This window comes from Nycticebus coucang, chromosome 18 (assembly GCF_027406575.1).
Source record: "Nycticebus coucang isolate mNycCou1 chromosome 18, mNycCou1.pri, whole genome shotgun sequence".
In the NCBI taxonomy this organism is placed as follows: Eukaryota; Metazoa; Chordata; class Mammalia; order Primates; family Lorisidae; genus Nycticebus; species Nycticebus coucang.
The window spans coordinates 11,862,475-11,884,141 of NC_069797.1; the positions used below are offsets into that span (position 1 = coordinate 11,862,475).

At 52.1% G+C, this 21,667-nt stretch overlaps 1 protein-coding gene and 1 pseudogene across 1 annotated transcript in view; both read right to left on the minus strand.

Annotated features, from left to right (window-relative positions):
* On the minus strand, positions 1-2,879 carry LOC128570226 (protein Wiz-like; annotated as a pseudogene).
* A 728-nt stretch (positions 2,880-3,607) lies between these two features.
* Positions 3,608-21,667, minus strand: part of MYO15A (myosin XVA) — a 66,033-nt gene continuing 47,973 nt past the window's right edge. The window contains exons 54-63 of the mRNA XM_053569178.1: positions 21,243-21,373; positions 19,996-20,090; positions 19,671-19,748; positions 19,047-19,143; positions 17,023-17,183; positions 13,653-13,786; positions 10,170-10,303; positions 9,678-9,811; positions 7,684-7,824; positions 3,608-4,160 (exon numbers count right to left, since the gene is read on the minus strand). Coding sequence (XP_053425153.1) covers positions 4,059-4,160; positions 7,684-7,824; positions 9,678-9,811; positions 10,170-10,303; positions 13,653-13,786; positions 17,023-17,183; positions 19,047-19,143; positions 19,671-19,748; positions 19,996-20,090; positions 21,243-21,373 — 1,207 coding nt within the window. The 3' untranslated portion in view covers positions 3,608-4,058. The remainder of the gene's footprint in view (positions 4,161-7,683; positions 7,825-9,677; positions 9,812-10,169; positions 10,304-13,652; positions 13,787-17,022; positions 17,184-19,046; positions 19,144-19,670; positions 19,749-19,995; positions 20,091-21,242; positions 21,374-21,667) is intronic.

The following is a 21,667-nucleotide window of genomic DNA, read 5'->3' on the forward strand; positions in this document are numbered from 1 at the left end:
TTAGGGAGCCTCTGCCGCTGCTGTCTGTACTTGTGGGGCCTGGGACTCCTCGGGCTGGGGGTCTGCTTTGGAGAAAGTCATCTCCAGGATGTGCCCCTGTAAGTGCTGCACCTACTCTTCCTGGATGGAGAGGGGGCCCTGGAATTCCACTTCCCAGAACCCGCATTTGAGGGTATAGATGTTGCCAACAAACTGGACAAGTGATGTCTGGGGGGGCTGGGGCACTAGGGAGGGAACCGGCCGGACAAAGGGCGGGAGTTGCCATACCTACTTTAGCTTCTGCTGCAGGTCATTAGCCTCCTCGCTGCCCCCACCACCTCCATCTGGAGTGCGGGCTTGACATGCTCAAATTTGTTAATGTTCTGCCGCTGGTGCTCCTCAGCCTTCACTGTGCCTGGGGAACTGGCTGTTAGAGGCCGCTCACCACTGTCAGCTGCCCGGCCAGGGCTCCCCCACCCTTCCCCCGGCACTGCAGCCACAATGGTCAGGCCCCTGGGTGCCAGCCCCAGGGGTGGCCACTTGTAGCCATCACAGCTATGGTCAGCACTGCGAAACTTCTTGGTGAAGGGGCGGCCACCCTGGATGTAGCTGTGATAAGCGTCCACCTTCTGTGGGCGGTGCTTGATCCACTCACTCAGAGTCCCCATGGGTGAGTGGTTGACGCAACATTCAGTCACACCAAATTGTCACAGGCGTGCCCGTGCATGACTGGCCAGGGCCTTGCAGTTTTCAAAGTAAAGGCCACACAGCTCACAGCAGGCTTCAGTGGAGGAGTGGGAAGTCTTCTCCTGGAGGGTCTTTGCCTTGAAGGGCAATTCAGACTGGATGTAGGTCTTCGCCTTGACCTCTGCTGGGAGGAGGTGGTCCTCCTGCAGAGGCCACTTGGCTGCCACCGAGCCCAGGTAGCCAGTAGCTGAGGGCTTGGACCCAGTGATGGGTGTCAGGCTGAGCTCTCGGGGAACCTGGGCTGGCCCCACTCCTGATTTGCCTGGTCGGACAACCAGGGGCAACAGCAGCAGTAGGGACTGCATGGGCCCAGGGGCCACTGTTTGGGGGCCGTCCTCAGCCAAGGCAGGGGTTGGGTCTCCAGAAGGTGGCTCCTTCTTGATGAGGCGTGGCTTGGACTTCTTCTTGAGGATCTCCCGTAGCTTGTGGATGGGAGAGCCATTGACGGACCACTCTGTCACACTCATCTGTCGCAGGTGGGAGCGAGCGTGGCTTGACAGACCTTGCAGTTCTCGAAGAACTCACCACAGAACTCACAGCGGATGTCGTGCACCAGCTCTGCCTGGGACGACAGATTCAAGGGTGTCATGTCTTCCCACGGCGCTCCCCAGGGACCCTCAGATGGGTGTGGCTCCCCATGAAGGGCCCCCGGCAGCATCTCCCGTTTGATCTCTACCTGCATTTGTTCAGGTTTCAGCTTCTTGGGCAGGGAGGGTGAGGCCAAGCCTGGGAACATCTTCTGGGCCACGGGAGGAGAGGCAGTTGCCTGGTGGCGGTGGCAACTTCTTGGCCAGGGGAGAGATGTGAAGGTCCAAGGGACTGCGGGCTTCCAGTGAGCTGCCAGGACATCCGCTGCCTATCACCTTGGCAGGTCTTTTGGGCTGGGCCCTGGTGTACTGGGGGGTCCACCAGACCGAGATTGGGTCCGTCTCTTCAGGATCTCCCGTAGCATGTCGATGGGCGAGCCATTCACATACCACTCAGTCACACCTATCTGCCGCAGTTGGGAGCATGCAAGGCTTGATAAGCCCTTGCGATTCTCAAAGAACTCGCCGCAGAACTCACAGCGGATGTCTCGTGCTGGCTCTGGGCCTGACGAGAGGTTGAGAGGAGGCGGTTCCACATCAGAGGACCAGAAAATGCCGGTGGCCGAGAGGTCCTGCTTCCCCCAGGGGCTGGCCATACCTGAGGCCTTCAGCTTGGCCTTCTTGGCTGGTGGTGTGGGGGAGGGTGGGAGCGAGGAGAGGCCCACAGAGGCGGGAGGAGGCCACCCCGGCTGGGCCAGGGCTCCATGCCTGCGTGGGAGACGGATCTGCATGCTGTCCTTCCTGATGAGCCTGTGGAGCACGTCTATGGGTGATCCCTTGGCGTCCGGGTCACTGACGCCCAGGTGGCACAGGTGGGCATGGGCATGGCTGGACAGGCCCTTTCGGGTCTCAAACCAGGCACCACACAGCTGGCAGTCCAGCTCTCTGCCCCTGTCACTATCTAAAGTGAGGTTTAGGGGCCCCTCGTCCTCAGACCGAGGCCACTGTGCCTTTGGGGAGGCCGGCCGAGAGCTCAGGGACAGCTGGGGGCTCTTGTCCTCAGGATTCTTGGGAGCCTGCCAAGGCCAGCGGTGCCTTGTTGAGGAGTGGAGAGCTTGGTGGGTGGGCCAGGCCCTTGGCCAAGTAGCCAGGAGGTGACTTTATGGCTTTGTTGACAGCTGGGGCATCCAGGGGTTTGGCCAGGTTGAGCAGGCCAGGCCGGGGAACCCCAGCAACCACCTCCTTCGCTGAGGTGGATTTCCTAGCCAGGCCTGGGGGCAGCCCAAGGTGCGTGTCAGGTAGGCCCTTCTGCTTCACAAACTTGTAGAGGTAGTCGATGGGAGTGCCACTGCTCTCTGACTCTGCCACTCCTAGCTGTTGTAGGTGGGACGGAGCGTGGCTAGACAATCCCTTGCGGGTCTCAAAGCAGGCACTACAGACCTAGCAGGTCGTCAGGCTCTAGGCCTTGAGGTCAGGCAGCTCCTGTTTGCTGCCATGAAGAACCTCTGCAGCCACTTTGCTGCTTAGCCCACTAGCCACCTGCTCCAGGGCCCCAGGGACAGGTAGGGTCTTCTTAGGAAGTGAGGGGGAGCCCAAGTCCATGGCCACCATTGCATTTTTCTCAGAACCTAGGCCCGGAGCAGATGCGGGCCTAGGTCCGGGCCCCTGCTCCGGCTTGGCCTTGGGCCCATCCCGAGGCAACAGCAGTGGCATCAGCGATGCGACAGAGGTCATGGGGCCTGGGCTCAGGAGGCCAGGTGGGGGCACCCCAGTGAGGCGCGCGGCCTTCTTTTTTTTTAGACAGAGTCTCATTATGTCACCCTTGGTAGAGTGCCATGGCGTCACAGGTCACAGCAACCTCAAACTCTTGGGCTTAAGCAATTCTCTTGCCTCAGCCTCCCAAGTAGCTGGGACTACAGGTGCCCACCACAATGCCCAGCTATTTTTTGTTGCAGTTGCCATTGTTGGTTAGCTGTCCCAGGCAGGGTTCGAACCCGTCACCCTCAGTGTATGTGGCTGACACCCTCACCACTGTGCTATGGGTGCTGAGCCAGCACTACACCACTTTCAAACCTTGTATAGACCATCAAAGTGATGAGGGCCTGTGATTGGGGTTACCCACGTGTGACGTTGGGAGCCAGAAACCTGCAGGGAGAGATAATGACAAGTGTCTCCCAGAAGCTCTGCTCATAGGCAGTGCTTCAGGGGACACCTGGAACTCCTGCCTTCTCCCTCAGGTTTGCCAACTACTTAGCAACTCCATAGAGCAAATGGATGCCAGGCACAGTTTTTTTTTTTATCAAGCATTCTTTGTAATCTTATTTCAGAGTAAATCAGACATCATTTTAGGCACACCTTTTATTTGCACAGAAATAACCAAGGGCCATAAATCCAGGTTAAGAGGCAGCACAAGCAGGGGCAACTCAGAAGTACATGTGGGGGCTGGGATGTAGAGCTGGAGCGGATTTGAACATCAGACTCTGAGTAAGCCAAATGCAGAGTCCAGTTCATCTAGATCACTGGTGTGGGCCTTCCCTCCCGTAGGTAGGAGTTGGAGACAGGGTCTGTAGTGATACATGGGACAGCCTTGGAAAGTTCCTCTTGCTATCTGACCCAAGTCTGGCATGCTGCCATTCCATCTTAACTCTGGATCAGTCTGCTTGGTTTGCTTCTCTTGCCTCCTCTTGGTCTCCCCCGAGGTTCTTGCCCTTTACAGGGGTCACTGGCCCAGAGAGGTTCAGTGATTCCCCTGAGGCTACACAGTGAGTCTTCTGAAAGAAGGCAGCTGGAGGGTGGAGGGCTGGGTTAGAGCAGGGTGATCTCACTGGGGGGCAGTGTGAGCTGCTTCTCACGGGCACTGAGCAGGTTCTCCACATGCACGGCCACCACTCGGCACAGCTCTAGACCCTGTAGACGACAGTGAGCGTCCACACCCCACCCAACACTTCCTCAGCTCTCACCTTGGGATGGGACATGCAGAAAAGAGATTGGGAGAGAAGCAGCAGAGACCATCATCCATGTAGTGGCCCTGGTCCCCACCCCACCATGGCCTGGAGGAGTTTGAGGAGCTGGAAGGCAGGAGGACAGGCTACTGTGGACTGGAATGTGTAACAAGAAGAGACCATGTGCATTTGGAGACTTTGCTGAACGTAACTGGGCTGGTCCCTTCACCTCTGTGAGCCCCAGTCCCTCCTTTGCAGGATCTCAATTTACCAGAGCCTGCTTCATAGATTAAAAAATTAGTCCAATCTGGCTCAGTACCTGTGGCTCAAGTGGCTAAGGCGCCAGCCACATACACCTGAGCTGCCGGGTTCAAATTCAACCTGGGGCCGCCAAACAACAATGATGGCTGCAACCAAAAAGATAGCCACCTGTTGTGGCGGATGCCTGTAGTCCCAGCTACTTGTGAGGCAGAGGCAGGAGAATCACTTGAGCCCAGGAGTTTGAGGTTGCTGTGAACTATGATGCCACAGCACTCTACCCAGGGCAACAGCTTGAGGCTCTGTCTCAAAAAAATAATAAAATAAATAAAATAAATTAGTCCAATCAATAATTGCTAACAGTGTCCAATGTGTGTTGCCATGGTTACCAGCTGGCATCCACAGCCCAAAATGGGCAGTAACCCAATCTCAGGGCTCCCAATTTGGGGGAGGGGACAGGGAAGACATCAGGGAATTGCAGAAAAATGATTTGTGAGTGTGGTTACCAGACCATGGCCAATGTGGGAACCCCAGGGATTTCCTGCTCCCAGAGGATAAAAGGCAGCAGTGCTTACCGAGCCTTAACTGTGTGCCAGACCTTGTCCTGAGAGCTTTATGTGTTTTACCATTTTTTCTTTCTTTCTTTTTTTTTTTTTGGTTGAAACAGGGTCTCTCACTTTCACTAGGGCTAGAGTGCAGTGTTTCAGGCCTTGCTAGGATTATCGCCCCATTTGACAGGTGTGAAAATTGAGGCTCCATGAGAAACAGGCATGCCTCAGGATCTCACACAGCCCATCAGAGGTAGACACGATGGAGACCCAGGTCTCTTGGCTGCAACATTGCTGCACTCAGATATCACCTGGAAGCCCTCCCTCATTATCTCCAAGACAGCTCAGGTTAACCCTGATCATGGTGTATTGGAGAGATCCTTTCATATCTGAGAGTTGGGGCTCTATGAGGGCCAGGGCTGAGGCATCTCAGTTACTTCAGTATCTCTACAGCTGCTACACAGAGATGCTCAATGCTTATGCATTGAATGAATGAATGAGCAAATGCATTTCCCCCCACATGTCCAGCCAGAAGCAAAGGCAGCAGCAGCAGCAGCAGCATAAAGAGGTGCTGTAAGGAAGGGGAGAAGCCAAATTGGCCCTCATCAATCCATCCATCCATCTACCCACCCACCCATGTGTGCAATAAATATGTACTGAGTATCTACAGCAGCAGTTCTCGACCTGTGGGTCATGACCCACAGGAACTGTATTAAAGGGCCACAGCATTAGGAAGGTTGAGAACCACTGATCCACAGTGTGGCAGGTACTGAGCTGTGACACAGCCCTGCCCTCTTGGAACTGGTACTCTGGTGGCCAAGACAGATGGTATGTAAATACACAAATAACTAAATTATTTGCAAGCCATAATGAGGGATATCAAGGCAAAGATTTACTAGGGAGAGTAGACTTCAAGAAAGAGGTCATATTTGTGCTGCAACCCAAATAAAGGGAGAGAGCCCTGTGATGAATAAGGAAAGAGCATTCTAGATAGAGGAACAGTGAGTGCAAAGTCCTTGGGGCAGAGAGGAGGAGGGCAAGCTCAGCAGAAGGGAGCTAGAAGAGGCCAGGATAGCTAGAGCCAGGGAGCAGAGGGGCCAAATAGGGTGCCCAGGGGGAGAGGCCTAGACTCAGCAACATTAGATAATCTGGGGGAGGAGGCACCAGAAGACGAGCCAAAGAAGGACCAGCCCAGCCGCTCCTATCCCCTCCTGGGGATAGGAGGCTACAATAGCATCACCGTAGCAGGGGTGACTTCTGGGAAGCAGGGTAAGCCTGGAGTTAGGAGGCATGGATCAGGGTGGGACTGGGAACCTGTACCCAAGTCACAGGTTCTCCAAGAGGCCATCAGGACTTTGTTCTGGTCCTGTCCCTCAGAGGCAGGGCTGGAGTGGTGGAATACCCTCTTTCTCATTTTGGGAAATCAACCCTTCCCAAGGCAGGCCCTATGATGATAGGTAGTGCTGGACACAGACTTTGAGGGGGATGCAGTGACCTGGAAAGGGCAGAGGTGTGATCCTCAGCCCTGACTCTGCCCCTTCTCTAGATCCCAATCCTATTACTTTTATTTTTTTTTTGAGACAGAGCCTCAAGCTGTCGCCCTGGGTAGAGTGCCATGGCATCACAGCTCACAGCAACCTCAAACTCCTGGGCTCAAGCAATTCTCCTGCCTCTGCCTCCCAAGTAGCTGGGACCACAGGCGCCTGCCACAACGCCCGGCTATTTTTTGGTTGCAGCCATCGTTGTTTGGCGGGCCTGGGCTGGATTCGAACCCGCCAGCTCAGGTGTATGTGGCTGGCGCCTTAGCCGCTTGAGCCACAGGCGCCGCCCCCAATTCTATTTCTTCAGTGGGGTGAAAACTTTGGTCCTGCCCTGCCCCTGGGGGACTATAAGACATATGAGACTAGGGGTCAACCCTGTCTTTTAAGTAATAGCCATAGTTGGGCAGCGCCTGTGGCTCAGTCGGTAAGGCGCTGGCCCCATATACCGAGGGTGGCGGGTTCAAACCCGGCCCCGGCTGAACTACAACCAAAAAATAGCTGGGCGTTGTGGTGGAAGCCTGTAGTCCCAGCTACTCGGGAGGCTGAGGCAAGAGAATCGCTTAAGCCCAGGAGTTGGAGGTTGCTGTGAGCTGTGTGATGCCATGGCATTCTACCGAGGGCCATAAAGTGAGACTCTGTCTCTACAAAAAAAAAAAAAAAAGTAATAGCCATAGTTGCTGCAGGCAGGAAAGTGTACAGGGCAGGTGGGTCTCAGTTTCCCCACACTCTGTCTCAGGGCCCACAGTTCAACTTCCACGGGTGATCTTCCTCAAACCTCCTATGTCCCTTCCTCTCACTAACTTTCTATGGTTCCCTAGTGCCCTCAAAAAGAACGCCCCAAATTCTTAGCTGGACCTTCAAAGAGCTCCATGACCTCCCCTCCTCTAGTCCTGTCTCCCCAGAACCCCATCTAACTCCTCACTATTGCAAACAACCCAAGTCCATTCCCATGTTCCCATTACCAAGCTGTTTTCCTGGAAGACCACCATAATGACTTATAGTTCTGTGCTGGTTGGGACCAGCTCTGTCCTGTGCACTGGACTAGATGTTCCTTGAGGCACAGCAGGGATCTGGAGTGCCCGGGAGCCAGGCCCAGGGAGGCACCTAGCAGGTGGAATGGGGAGGGAGGGGCCAGGCCCACCTGTTCCAGCTGCAGCTGCATGGTACGCTGGGTTGCCATGTCCCCCAGTGTGATCTCCACATAGGGGTAGCTAGAGTTGGCTGTGGGCCGCTGGGTCCGCGTTGACTGGATTTCCTTCAGGGGGAACTTCACCATCAGCTCCTAGGAGTGGGGGGGAGAGGGACTAGATAGGCTTGTGGGTGGGTATGGTCTTACCCCCCGGCACTTCCCCTGCAGATCGGTCCTATGGATCAAGTACCTACTCCCACGATGACTTTCTGTGTAACCTTGAGTAATCACTTTACCTCTCTGAAGCTCAGTTTCCTTACCTGTGAAAATGATTCAACAAATACAACGTACCCACAGTGTGCCAGGCACAGACCGAAATGTGCGGGATACAGAGACCTGGCACCCTGACTTTCCCATCAGAGCTGCTTCTTATGCACCTCTTTGTCCAGCCCACCAAGCAAACTCAGAACACATGGAGGGGAGGTCAGTGATGGACAGTTAATGCTAGAGAAAGAAACCCTCGACTGATGACCAGTGGATAGACACCTGGCTCCCTCGCCCCTGAGAAAGAAGCTGAACCTTCCTCCCGCTGCTCACACCAGCAGCTTGCTTGGTAACATGCCCTTTATTGGCTCCATACCTTCCCTGTCTCACTTTTTCACTCCAGCATTTCCTAGGATCAACTCCAAGTCAACCACTTGCCCTGGAATCCTTGTCTCAGAGTCTACTTCTGGGAACGGCAAGTAAGAAACAGGGTAACAGGTCTTATTTATTGTGGGTTGAATTTGGTCTCTCTCCCTATCAAGTTCACCCATTGAAGCCCTAACGGAGTACCTAAGAATGTGACTGTATTTGGAGACTGGACCTTTAAAAAAGTGAATAAGGCTGGACATGGTGGCTCATGCCTGTAATACTAGCACTCTGGGAGGCTGAGATGGATGGATTGCCTGAGCTCACAGGTTCAAGACCAGCCTGAGATAGAGTGAGACCTCATCTCTAAAAATAGCTGTGTGTTGTGTCAGGCACCTATAGTCCCAGCTACTCAGGAGGCTGAGGCAAGAGAATAGCTTGAGCCGAGGAGTTTGAGGCTGCTGTGAGCTATGGGTTCACAGCACTCTACTGAGGGCAACAAAGTGAGACTCTGTGTCAAAAAAATAAAATAAATAAGTGATTAAGTTAAAATGAGGCTACTGGGGAGGAACCTAATCCCACATGACAAGTGTCCTCATAGAGGAAATCTGGACACACAAAGAGACAAAGGGATGTGTACACAGAGGAAGGGCGATGTGAGGACACAGTGAGGAGACAAGTGTCTATAATCAAGGAAGAGACCAGACCTGCCGACACCTTGACCTTGAACTTTCAGACTCCAGAACTGTGAGGAATGAACTTCTGTTGTTCAAACCACTCAGTCTGTGGTATTTCATTATGGCAGCCCATGCAGACTTATATGTCATTTAAGTGCTCAGTGTGTGTTTTATTTCATTTCATCTTTACAATAGCCCCAGGGTTTTGTTTTTTTTTTTCTTTTGAAGAAGAAAGGTGACTACCACAACGCCTGGCTATTTTTTTTTTGTAGAGACAGAGTCTCACTTTTATGGCCCTCGGTAGAGTGCCATGGCATCACACGCCCTCCGTATATGGGGCCGGCACCTTACCGACTGAGCCACAGGCGCCGCCCTGGCTATTTTGTTGTTGTTGTTGTTGTTGTTGTAGTTGTCATTGTTGTTTGGCAAGCCTGAGCTGGGTTCGAACCCACCAGCCCTGGTGTATGTGGCCAGGGCCCTAGCCACTGAGCTACAGGCACTGAGCCTAGGGGGCTGGTTTTAACTGTTATCCCTGTCTTCCATGTGAGGAAGGTGAGGCTCAAGTAGGGGAAGAGACCTGCCCGAGCTCTCAGTAAAAGAGGAGCTGGGCTTCCAAAGCTAGAGATCTTGGCCCTTCAGAGGGGTGGAAGATCAGTGGACACAGGGTGGTGATGGCAGTGCTAGGCTGAGGCCACTCACATGGGTCTCAGTGCTGAGGAAGTTGAGTCCGTTGTGGTTGACAGCAAGAATGCACGGGGCTGGCACAGTAATGTTGCTGCAGCTTTGGATGAAGAAGAAGGAGGAGCCAAACATAGGGAAGGCACTGAGCAGGCCTGGGTGGGGAGAGAAAGCAATCGTCGTACAGGCAGGGCTCACTGAAGACAGACATGGCCTGAACTGCAGAGCCAGCCTGCAGCCCACATCTTCCTTGGCCCATATCCACTACAGAAGCCCTTGGTCTGGATCTCCTCTTGCTTCTTCCTCCGTGCCTGCTCACAGCTCTTCCCCCTCTGCCCAGGGCCACCTGAGGCTAGGGGCTATATCTGCATGAACATTTTAAAAAGGCATTCTCTCCAGGCAGGGGCTCAGCTTGGCTGGCACTGAAAATGCCTTTGTGTAACAAAAAAGGTGCCTCTGTTCCCATCCTCCAAGACCCCATCTTCAGCAGTCTCCCCAACTCCCAGCTCTCACCTAGAAACTGGGCCCGGGCCTGGTGGGGGCTGAGTGCCTGTGTCTGCTGCCGGTGCCCACTGACCAGGTTGATCCAGGTTGAGCCAGCTGTCATGTGGTAGAGCTGGGCCGGGATGTACTCCTGGACCTCCCTCCTGCATGCAGAGTGGAAGGTGAGCACACAGGCTCTCACAGAACAGACACTCTGCACCTCCCGGAAGACCAAATGCTGGCAAGTGTAAATGAGTTGAAGATGCAAAGGCTCACACAGTGCCTTGGCCTGAAGCAGGCACTGTCACCCTGGGGCTAGTACTATTAGGTTCCTGCTGGCAGGGAAGGTAATGGAGGCTCTGGGGAGTTCATTGATTAACATTCAGGTCACACAGTGACTTAAGTGAGTTGGGAGTAAGGGCAGGGGGGCAAGGTAGGCTCATCCTTAGGTCCTTAGTCCTTATAGCTCCTGTCTCCATGGAGTAGCCCAAACCAGAAGCACATGGGTGAGGGAAGTGTCAGGGCAGTCAAAGCATCTGTCACAGGGCTGGTCAGAGCAGGCAGAGGAACGCTGGACCTCCAGGCTGAGGCACCCCCATCAGTGCCATGCCCCCCTCCTTTCTGATACATGCTGGCTACCTCAGGCAGCCCCTCTTTGGGGACATCAGGAAATATCTATAGTAGTCCCAGCCCAGACACCTTGGGCTGCAGATGGGGGGAACAGGGAAGTAGGGAGGGGTTGGGAGAAAATCCAGGGGAACTCCCTTTTCCTGAGAGATTCTACCAGGTAATAGCTCTTCTCCTTTTTTTTCTTCTTTTGGCCAGGTCCGGGTTTGAACCCACCACCTCTGGTATATGGGGCCGGCGCCCTACTCCTTTGAGCCATAGGCGCCGCTCTAATAGCTCTTCTTTGCACTGCTGGGGTAAGAGCCTGTCATCTCGACCCAGCCTTCCTACCAGTGGCAGGCCAAACTTCAGTGAGCCCTATAACCTTTCTGGGACCCAATTTTCTCATCTGTAAAAGGGGAAATAAAGTGGGGAAGAACAGCTGAGATAATGTGTATGCAGAGTGCTTTGCAAAAAGAACTCAGTGAGTGTTTCTATCCCCGACTGGGATTAAACCTTTGCGTACTTCCTGCTCTTTTCACTCTAAATGATGACATAGAAGAGCATCCCCTCTTGAGCCTTTGCTGTGCTGCACAGTGTGGGTATCATCTTACTGCTGTTTGTATCAGGGCTTCTCCACGTGTGCTCAAGGGTCTAGGACAGTGTTTTTCTTTCTTTTTTTTTTTTTAGAGACAGAGTCTTACTTTATTGCCCTCGGTAGAGTGCCATGGCGTCACAGCTCACAAGAACCTCCAACTACTGGGCTTACGAGATTCTCTTGCCTCAGCCTCCCGAGTAGCTGGGACTACAGGTGCCTGCCAGAACGCCCGGCTAGTTTTTGTTGCAGTTTGGCTGGAGCCGGGCTCAAATCCACCACCCTCAGTAAACGGGGCTGGCGCCCTACCTATTGAGACACAGGCATGGCCCAAGGACAGTGTTTTTCAACCTTTTTTATCTGACACTTGAAACTATAGTTAAACTTTTGCAGGCGGCACCTGTAGCTCAGTCCGCAGTGCGCCAGCCACACACACACCTAGGGTGGCGGGTTCAAACCCGGCCCGGGCCCGCTAAGCAACAAGAAGCTGCAACCAAAAAATAGCTGGGCGTTGTGGTGGGCGCCTGTAGTCCCAGCTACTTGGGAGGCTGAGGCAAGAGAATCGCTTAAGTCCAAGAGTTTGAGGTTGCTGTGAACTGTGATGCTACTGCACTCTACCAAGGGTGACATAGTGAGACTGTCACACACACACACACAAAAAAAAAGTTTTGTGGCACATTTAAATTATGTGAGCAAAAAAAGAGTAAAAAAACACTGTGCTTTAAACTTCTTTCAAAAATAATTAATGATCTTTAAAAATTTTCACTGCACACCTAAGATCCTCTCATGGCACACTGGCTGAAAAATCACTGGTCTAGGAGGTCAAAACCATTTTCATAACAATGCTAAGAAGTTATTTGCTGTTTTCTCTCTCATTCTCTTATAAGTGTACAGTGGAATTTTCCAGAGGCTACATGACAGTGAGATGGTCATAGCCTGAGTACAGAGGCAGATCCTCTGTGAAGATAGATAATAAAGGACTTTGCGAAATGTAAAACAGCGCCACTCTTCTCATTAAGCTTTTTTGAAAATAGTTATTTTTCGGCCAGGCATGGTGGCTCACACCTGTAATCCTAGCACTCTGGGAGGCTGAGGTAGGTAGATTGCCTGAGCTCACAGTTTTGAGAGCAGCCTGAGCCAAAATGAGACCTCATCTCTAAAAATAGCTGGGTGTTGGGAGGCACCTGTGGCTCAGTGAGTAGAGCGCCGGCCCCATATGCCAAGGGTGGCAGGTTCAAACCCAGCCCCGGCCAAACTGCAACAAAAAGAAAAAATAGCCGGGCGTTGTGGCGGGCGCCTATAGTCCCAGCTGCTCGGGAGGCTGAGGCAAGAGAATCGTGTAAGCCCAAGAGTTAGAGGTTGCTGTGAGCCATGTGACGCCACGGCACTCTACCCAAGGGTGGTACAGTGAGACTCTGTCTCTACAAAAAAAAAAAAAAAATAGCTGGGTGTTGTGGCAGGCACCTGTAGTCCCAGCTACTTTGGGAGGCTGAAGCAAGAGAACTGCTTAAGCCCAAGAGTTTGAGTTTGCTGTGAGCTATGAGGCCACCCCACTCTTTTGAGGATGACAAAAACGGTGTCAGCTTGAGGCTCTGTTTCAAAACAAAACAACCAAGGTGTTTTCTTCTTTCTCAAAAAAGAAAACAAGAATAGTTATTTTTTATAAAGTTATTTAGCTTGACATGTAATAGGCTTATTCTCATTTTTAAATGAATAGATATTTAAAAATTTTTCTTAGCTTTAATTTTGAATAGTTAAACATATTAATAGATATAGCCCACATAAACAAAGGTTCTTTGGGGTCCTATGTTCAAGACTGTAAAAAGACCAAACATTTGGGAATGACTGACTTATACTATGTCCTCATATCTTTGAGGACATCAGTTTAAAGTCGTCCAGAACCTACAATTTACTTTGACAACTTCCCTGTTGTTGGATATTGAGGTTGCTTCCAATCTTTTGCCATTATATAGGCAACACTACAGTAAACATTTTTGTTGCTAAATCTTTCTGCATAGCTGTATGTATTTCCTGGATAGCAGGGAATGCATAGCCCGAAAGCTTTTTTATCATTACATTTGCTCTGGGCTAAAAATATTAGCCAGAAGCAACTTGCCATGAAAGGGAGGTGGGGTCCCAGTTTCTACAGTTAGTTGGAGGACTTCAACCCCTAGGCCAGGATAGTCCCTTCCCAGAAAGCCTTACTGATACGAGAAAGGAGCCTGAGCATGGCTAGCTCTGTGGAAGGTGGGAGTGGACTGAGGGCTGGGTTGTCTGTCCATTCCAACTAAGGCAGGTGGGCAGATGCTCACACACTGGGCAGGTAGAAGTGGTCCTTGGCGCGGTGCTGCAGTGCAGCCAGCTTGGACACCTGCTGTAGCTGCTGCTCGCTGGGCCGGCTGGCCGGCACACTGCTGAAGAAGCCCTTCAGGTAGTCAGGCAGGACCTGTGAGGAATAGTTGGGTGAGGTCCTGCCCATGCATACTCAGCATTCACCTGCAGGGAGCCTGGAGTCATGCAATTCTACTGATTCCAAACTCATCCTCTTCTGGGGTAGGATGGCCTGTCACTTTCCTGGGCTTTGGGGAACAAGGACAGAATAGGAAGGTGAGTTGTGAGGGCTGTGGCCTTGAAGCCCATGACAGAATCCCCATAGTGACCTTGCTGGTAGAAACAGCATCAGTGCTGCAGCGTGCACAAGTGTCCATCAGGCCCCCATTTCTCAAAACCAAACGTGCCCCAGCATCAACTGGTGGACTTGCCAAAACAGACTATGGGCTGTGTCCCCAGAGACTCTGACCCAGTTGATCTGGGGTGGGACTGGAGAATTTGCATCAAGTTTTTGCTAGTCCCTAAGTCTCACACTGATTAGCACAGTACTAGGGCTAGGCCTGTGTCCACAAAAGGTAAGCGACCACATTCTGTGTGTGGAACTGTTGAAGCTTTTGACACCAGTCCCACAAGAACACACCCTTTTTGTCAAAGTACTTCCACAAGTATTGTGGTGAGGAAAAACCCAGAATTTGCAAACTCTATGATCTTAGTGGACTTGCAAGTCTCAAAGGGGGATAACACATGGACAAAAGTGACAGTATTAGCAAAGCCCTGCTCAGGCCTGTGAGCAAGGGTCAGGCCAACGTTCAGAGAAGAAATCAGAAGGAAGGAGGAACTCAGAGAGGAATTCATGGAAGAGTGCTGTTCGGGAGCAGCCTTACTGGGGAGGACTCAGATTAGCAGATGCAGGAACAGTCCAGACAGAGCGACAACATGGGCAAAGGCCCAGGAATGAGGTAGTGAGGATGAGGTATTGTTGTGACTGCTCTGAAGAGACCAGGTAGGGGAGTGGAGACATCAGGGTTAGAAATGCCCATGGGGGCCTAGGTGTCATGGCTCACACTTGTAATCCCAGCAATTTGAGAGGCTGAGGTAGGAGGATCACTTCGCTCTAGTCCAGGAGTTTGAGGCTGCAGTGAGCTGATTGCACCACTACACTCCAGCCTGGGTAACAGTGAAATTTTTTCTTAAATTAAGAAAAGTTGAGCTCGGAGCCTGTGGCTCAAGCGGCTAGGCATGGTTCGAATCCAGCCCGGACGGCCAAACAACAATGACAGCTGCAACCAAAAAAAAAAAAAAAAAAAATAGCTGGGTATTGTGGCAGGTGCCTGTGGTCCTAGCTACTTGGGAGGTGGAGGCAGGAGAATCGCATCAGCCCAGAAGTTGGAGGTTGCTGTGAGCTGTGATGCTACAGCACTCTACCTAGGGCGACAGCTTGAGGCTCTGTCTCAAAAAAAAAGAAAAGAGAAGTTGGCTCGGCACCTGTGGCTCAAGCAGCTAAGGCTCCAGCCACATATTCCAGAGCTGGCAGGTTCGAATCCAGCCTGGACCTGCCAAACAACAATGACAATTGCAACCAAAAAATAGCCAGGTGTTGTGGTGGGCGCCTATGGTCCCAGCTACTTGTGAGGCTGAGGCAAGAGAATCGCTTAAGCCCAGGAGTTTGAGGTTGCTGTGAGCTGGGATGCAACGGCACTCTACCCAGGGCAACAGCTTGAGGCTCTGTTTCAAAAAAAAAAAGAAAATTTTTTTTCTGGGCAGCACCTTGGCTCAGTGAGTAGGGCGCCAGCCCCAAATACCGAGGGTGGTGGATTCAAACCCGGCCCTGGCCAAACTGCAAAAAAATAGCCAGGCATTGTGGCAGGCACCTGTAGTCCCAGCTACTCAGGAGGCTGAGGGAAGAGAATCGCCTAAACCCAGGAGCTGGAGGTTGCTGTGAGCTGTGATGTCATGGCACTCTACCGAGGGCGATAAAATGAGACTCTGTCTCTAAAAAAATAAATCGCTTGGGTTTAGGCGATTTTCTTGCCTCAGCCTCCCAAGTAGCTGGGACTACAGGTGCCTACTACAATGCCCAGCTATTTTTTTTGTTGCAGTTTGGCCAGAGCTGGGTTTGAACCCACCACCATTGGTATATGGGGTCGGCGCCCTGCTCACTGAGCCACAGGTGCCGCCCAAAAATTTTTTTCTTAAATGTCAAGGTATAATGGCTCATGACATCCCAGCATTTTAGGTGCACTTTGGGAAGCCAAAGTGGGAGGATCACTTGAGGCTAGGAATTTGAGACCCCATCTCTAAAAAAAAAAAATTTTTTTTTAATTAGCTGGGCATGGCTCAGTGCCTGTAGCACAGTGGTTATGGTGGCAGCCACATACACTGAGGGTGGTAGGTTCCAACCCAGCCCAGGCCAGCTAAACAACTGCAACAAAAAAATAGCTGGGCATTGTGGCGGGTGCCTGTAGTCCCAACTACTTGGGAGGCTGAGGCAAAAGAATTACTTAAGCCCAAGAATTTGAGGTTGCTATGAGCTGAGATGCCACAGCACTCTACTGAGGGTGATACAGTGAGACTCTGTTCCAAAAACAAAAACAAAAAAATTAGCTGGGCATGGTGAGGTGTGCCTGTAGGCCTCAGAGGTCCTCAAACTTTTTAAACAGGGGGCCAGTTCACTGTCCCTCAGACCGTTAGAGGGCCGGACTATAGTTTAAAAAAAAAAACTATGAACAAATCCTATGCACACTGCACATATCTTATTTTGAAGTAAAAAAACAAAATAGGAACAAATACAATCACACCACCTCATGTGGCCCGCGGGCCGCAGTTTGAGGACCCCTGCACGTCTAACTACTTGAAAGGAGGCGGGCGGTGCCTGTGGCTCAGTCGGTAGGGCGCCAGACCCATATAACAAGGGTGGCGGGTTCAAACCCGGCCCCGGCCAAACTGCAACCAAAAAATAGCCGGGTGTTGTGGCGGGCGCCTGTAGTCCCAACTACTCGGGAGGCTGAGGCAAGAGAATCGCTTAAGCCCAGGAGTTGGAGGTTGCTGTGAGCTGGGTGAGGCCATAGCACTCTACCGAGGGCCATAAAGTGAGACTGTCTCTACAAAAAAAAAAAAAAAAGAAAGGAGGCAGGAGGATCCCTTGAATCAGGGATTCAAGTCTTCAGTAAGCTGTGATCACACCACTGCACTCCAGCCTGGGTGAGAGTGAAACCCTGTCTCTTAAAAAAATAAAAAATTAAAATTAAACAAATACCTACAGGGTTTAACTCACGAAGGCCTCAAAGGTCAAGGTTGTGAAGTCTGACCTCATGGGCCCTGGGACACACAGAAGGCACCATCTGTACTGACCTGGTTGTAGTGCATGGTAACGTATAGCTCATTCTCAAACTTGAGTGGCTGATCCCAGAGCACACGCCGAAACCAGAGCATGTAGCTACCATCCACCTGCTCCATCTCTGAGGCCACGTCAAGGATATAGGTGCGGCGGCTAAGTGGACACACATGCTGGCCTACAGAGAGGAGGGAGGCAAAGCTAGATAAGGCATGCATGTGCACCTGTACAGAGCATGTGTGCAGACCCTTACCTGCCACCCAGGTGGGGCATCACCCTGGCTAAGGCCACCTCTCTGATCTGGGACACAGCATCTTTGTTAAAGGACAGAATATTTAGGGAATAGGATGCCCTGTGTTTTACTGAAATATTGATGACCACACATGAGAATAATTCCAATTCAAAGCTACAAGTAATGTCCTATTTTCCCCCAGGGAGGGGTGGGATGCTGAAGAAGGTAGCCTGTCCCCCAAGATCTGGGAAAGCACCCTGGGTGCTCTGAAAAGGCCCAAACCATTTCCAGAGAAGGCAGGGTACAAGGAGAACCACAGGCCTCCATCTATGAGACTCAGTGGGTGCCTTTCTGCAAACCTCCTGCAGGAGAGATCTCTTGCTAGGCATCTGGTGCCGGTGGGGAGGACTGGGGTCTGAATCCAGAAGGAGGCTCAAGTTCTTCCCTCTTGCACTGACACTTCTGGCACCTGTCCCATACCCACAGTAAAATATTACCAAAGAGGGAGTTTTGGAGTGGTATGTAGACTCCTGAGCCCAGACTTCCTGGGTTCAAATCCCCACCATCTATGACTGTGTCACTTAACTTCTATGGTAGGCTGAATAATTGCACCTCCAAAGACAACCAGGTAAGCCCCAGAACTTGTGAATATGTTACTTTCATGGCAAAAGGCACTTTGCAGATATGATTAAGTTAAGGATTATCTAGGTGCACCTAGTGTAAGCACAAGGGTCCTTACGGGAGGGAGGCAAGAGATCAAAGTCAGAGAAGGGGATGTGAGGCTGGAAGCAGAGGTTGGAGGAGAGAGAGATTTGAAGATTCTGTTGCTGGTTTTGGAGAGGAAGGAAGGGGCCATGAGCTGAGGAATGGGGACAACATCTAGAAACTGGAAAAGGCAAGAAAACAGATTCTCCCTGAGGAGAAGGAACACAGCCCTGAAGACACTCTCACTTTAGGATTCTGACTTCCAGAATTGTAACGTAATAAAATTTGTATTGTCTAAAGCGACTAAAGTTTGTGGTAATTTGTTATAGCAGCCGTAGGAAACCAGCAGTCTTTCTGGGGCTCAGTTTCTCTGTTTTTAAGGGTGGATGGTAGTAGACTCCCTTCACAGGGTTGTGGTAATTATAAGGGTTTATGGAATTAAATGATTTGAACTTTGCCTTTGACGCAGTATCTGTTCAATAAATGTTAGTTATTAGGACTGTTTTGTTACTGCCATTCCTTCCCCCAACATCTTAGCTGGACTTGGGCAGACAGGGTTGAGGACCCCCAGTTGAGGGCCGAGGCAGAGGTGGGAAGAGCTGGCTAGAGGTAGCTGGAGCTCACCAGCTGGTGGCAGGAAGCAAGCCCATGATCTAGAATGGGCAGGCAGCAGATGGAAGGGCTTCGGGTCCCAGGAACCCTCCAGAGAATGGCCTAGCGAGACCTCGAAGGGGCTCCCATGGCAACTTTTAGGGCATGAACAGCAGGAGTACATGTGTATTAATGAAAATCTTCCCATGATATAAGGTCCTCGAGGGAAGGGCCCATATCCTCCCACTGAGCAGGGCCTGAGAGGCAACAGGAGGAATCAAGAGAGGTCCTGGTCCACCACGAGCTCCCAGTCTGGCAGGCAAGGCTTATATAAAACAAATCAAGAAAGATAGATGAAGGGCTGGGGGCATTCAATACACAGAGGTCCTTCCATGTGGCGGCTGGGGGCTTCCTGTGAAAGTGGCACCTGATCTGAGCTTTAAAGTCTAGCTGGAGGCCAAAGGCACCGAGGTGGGAATGAGCCCAGCGTGCTTGGTCCTCCTGGCCACTCACCTCGATTGGTGACAACGAAGATAACATACTCATCAAAGGCCTCGGGCCGACTCAGAGCCATCTCAGCACAGATCTCCTGCACCACATCCAGGGCCACCTGGGGAGGAGGGTGAGGCTGTGCCAGCTGGGCCTGACCTTTGTCCTCCCAGCCCCACCTAGACCTGGGAGGCCAAGTGCGAAGTTCCTCAGCTCTCTTCACAGGATGCACTGGGCAATCTCAGAATTGGCCTCATGCGGGCGGCGCCTGTGGCTCAGCGGGTAGGGCGCCGGTCCCATATGCCGGAGGTGGCGGGTTCAAACCCAGCCCCGGCCAAATTAAAAAAAAAAAAAAAAAAAAAAAAAAAAGAATTGGCCTCATGCAGGGAAGGAACATGGCTTTTGGAGCCTGAAACTTGGGTTCAAATTCTGCCTTTGTCCTTTACTTGCAGTATGACCCTCAGCTGGGGGCTTAACCTCTCTGAGGTTCATTGTGCTCTTCTGAGAACTAAGTCCTCCCTTGTGAGGCTGTGGGAGAACCTGGGAAGAGTCAGCACACTTGGGGGCTCACCCACCCACCCACCCACGACCTAGAGACTAGGGTGTCTCTGCCCACCCAGCATCTGCCTGGAGACACCCCTCACTTACACTGCATGTTTTGATTTTGAGATGGCGTTCAAGGCCTCCAGGAAGAAGAAAAAGCTGCCTCTTAGAACTGCGGCCCGCCTGGGAATGGGTAGGTAGAGAGGGACAAGAGGTTGAGTCCGGAATATGGGATAGCCCTTATCCCCTGCCACAGGAGGCCCCAAGCCAAGGGGTCCCAGGCATGCATGTGCAGGCCCACACATGCCGCTGGACCTCACAGGGCATGTGTGCATGCCCCTGAGCAGTGCATGTGTGTCCAATAGCAGGGTCTCTGGGCAAGGCTTGTGTCTTCCATTCATTCTGACCCTCCACCCTTACCCACACTCACCAACATGGCCCGAAGCTCCATGCTGCTAGGGAGCTCCAGGCGGCCCCCGAAGCGCAAGGTTTTCTGCAAGTTCTGCTCACAAGCCCTGGCAATCCCTGCAGAAGCAGGGAGTCAAGGCCTTGTCCAAGGGAGGCAGTGTGAGAAAGGGGCTCCTCTTGCCACCAGGCATGAGTCCACTATATTCTCTCCACAACCTGGGGGGCAGGCACTTACTACCCTATTTGATAGTTGAGGAAACTGAGTTTAGAGAAGGGCAGTGACTTGTCTAAGGTCAAAAGCTGAAGTTTAAGAGCTGGTTTTGAACTTACATCCCATGTTAATAAAGGCCTTTTGTCTAGCCTACAGCCCTCTTGGCTACCCATCCCCTTGATGTGTTGATTGGGGCGCTCACCCCCAATAGGCTCTGGCTATAGTGATACAGCTCTGCCCTCGCCAGGTGGGACTGCTTGTCAACTGCCCTCCCTCACACCCAGGCCTCCCAAAGCAGAAGATCCCAGCATCAGTGCTCATTTCTTTGGTTTAAGCAATGCCCTCACCCTACCCTGGGGAGGAAGGTCAAAAGTTCTAGGGTACATTCTGAGGCCTTCATGTACCTGGAAGCCCTTCCCTAAGGAGCTGGATCTATTAATCTCTGGATCTGGGAATGTCTGTTAACTGAATTAAAGCAAATGCTTTTAGAGGCAGGGAATGTGGGGTCCTCCATCTCTGGGGCTGCCATAGGGATTACAGTGGGCTCTAGGTTCTTTCTTAGGGGGCCCCAGAAGTTGCTATGGAGATAAAGCTTCAGAGGCCTCTTCCTCCACACTATAAGGGGGAAAGGGCGAGACTCTGCCACTGGCATAGGGCCCACTCCTGCCCAGATCTACTTGAGACCCTTGCTGAGCCCCAATAGCCAGAGAAGCAGACCTCATTCCACTGCAGGTTCTGACCCTCCTCCTCCTCTCTGTCACGTGCCACATATGCCCACCTCTGGTCTCTGTTCCCGCTACTCAGTCTACCTGGAAATCCTTCCCCCTCAGGATAATACCTCCTCTAGGAAGCTTTCCCTGACCACCCCAACATCAGGTCAGACAACCTATTGTGCTAGCCTGTGGGACCTCCACAAATGTGTAGGGAGTAAATTAATACTAGTAAACATTGCCCAGCATCTGTGACCAGAATCTCTGGGTTTCCCCTCTTGCCTGCTACCAACCCAGTCCCCATGCTACAGGTGTGTAGTCCTAGGTCCCCATTCACTGTGCCCTTACCATGGAAGGGAAGGCCTGGGGTCCGGCTCACATGCTGGAGAAAGCGAGTGAGGTGTGGGTGGAGGACCTCAGAGCAGCTGTGGTAGGCAGTCACAATGTACAGCAGCCTCCAGCCTCGCTGGCAGCTGTCCCTGCAAGGATGTACATGGGGGCCACATCACAGGTGACCACAGCACCAGTGAGTGTGCCAGGAGTCTCCTGGGATTGGGCTGGAGGTTCCTAGCTTCCAGGCAGCTCTGTCCCAGCAGATGCTCCTGCTTGCCCAATGAGAGCAGGGCAGGTGAGCCCCAAAGCTATGAAAAAGTTCTATTCTGACTAGAAAGCAAGATGGGAGCTAGGGAAGGAAAGGGATGAAGCCCTGGACATTTTCCCCAGGTAGGGAATCTGCCTTGGAGGCTTCAGACAAAGGGGAACCTGCTGGGCCT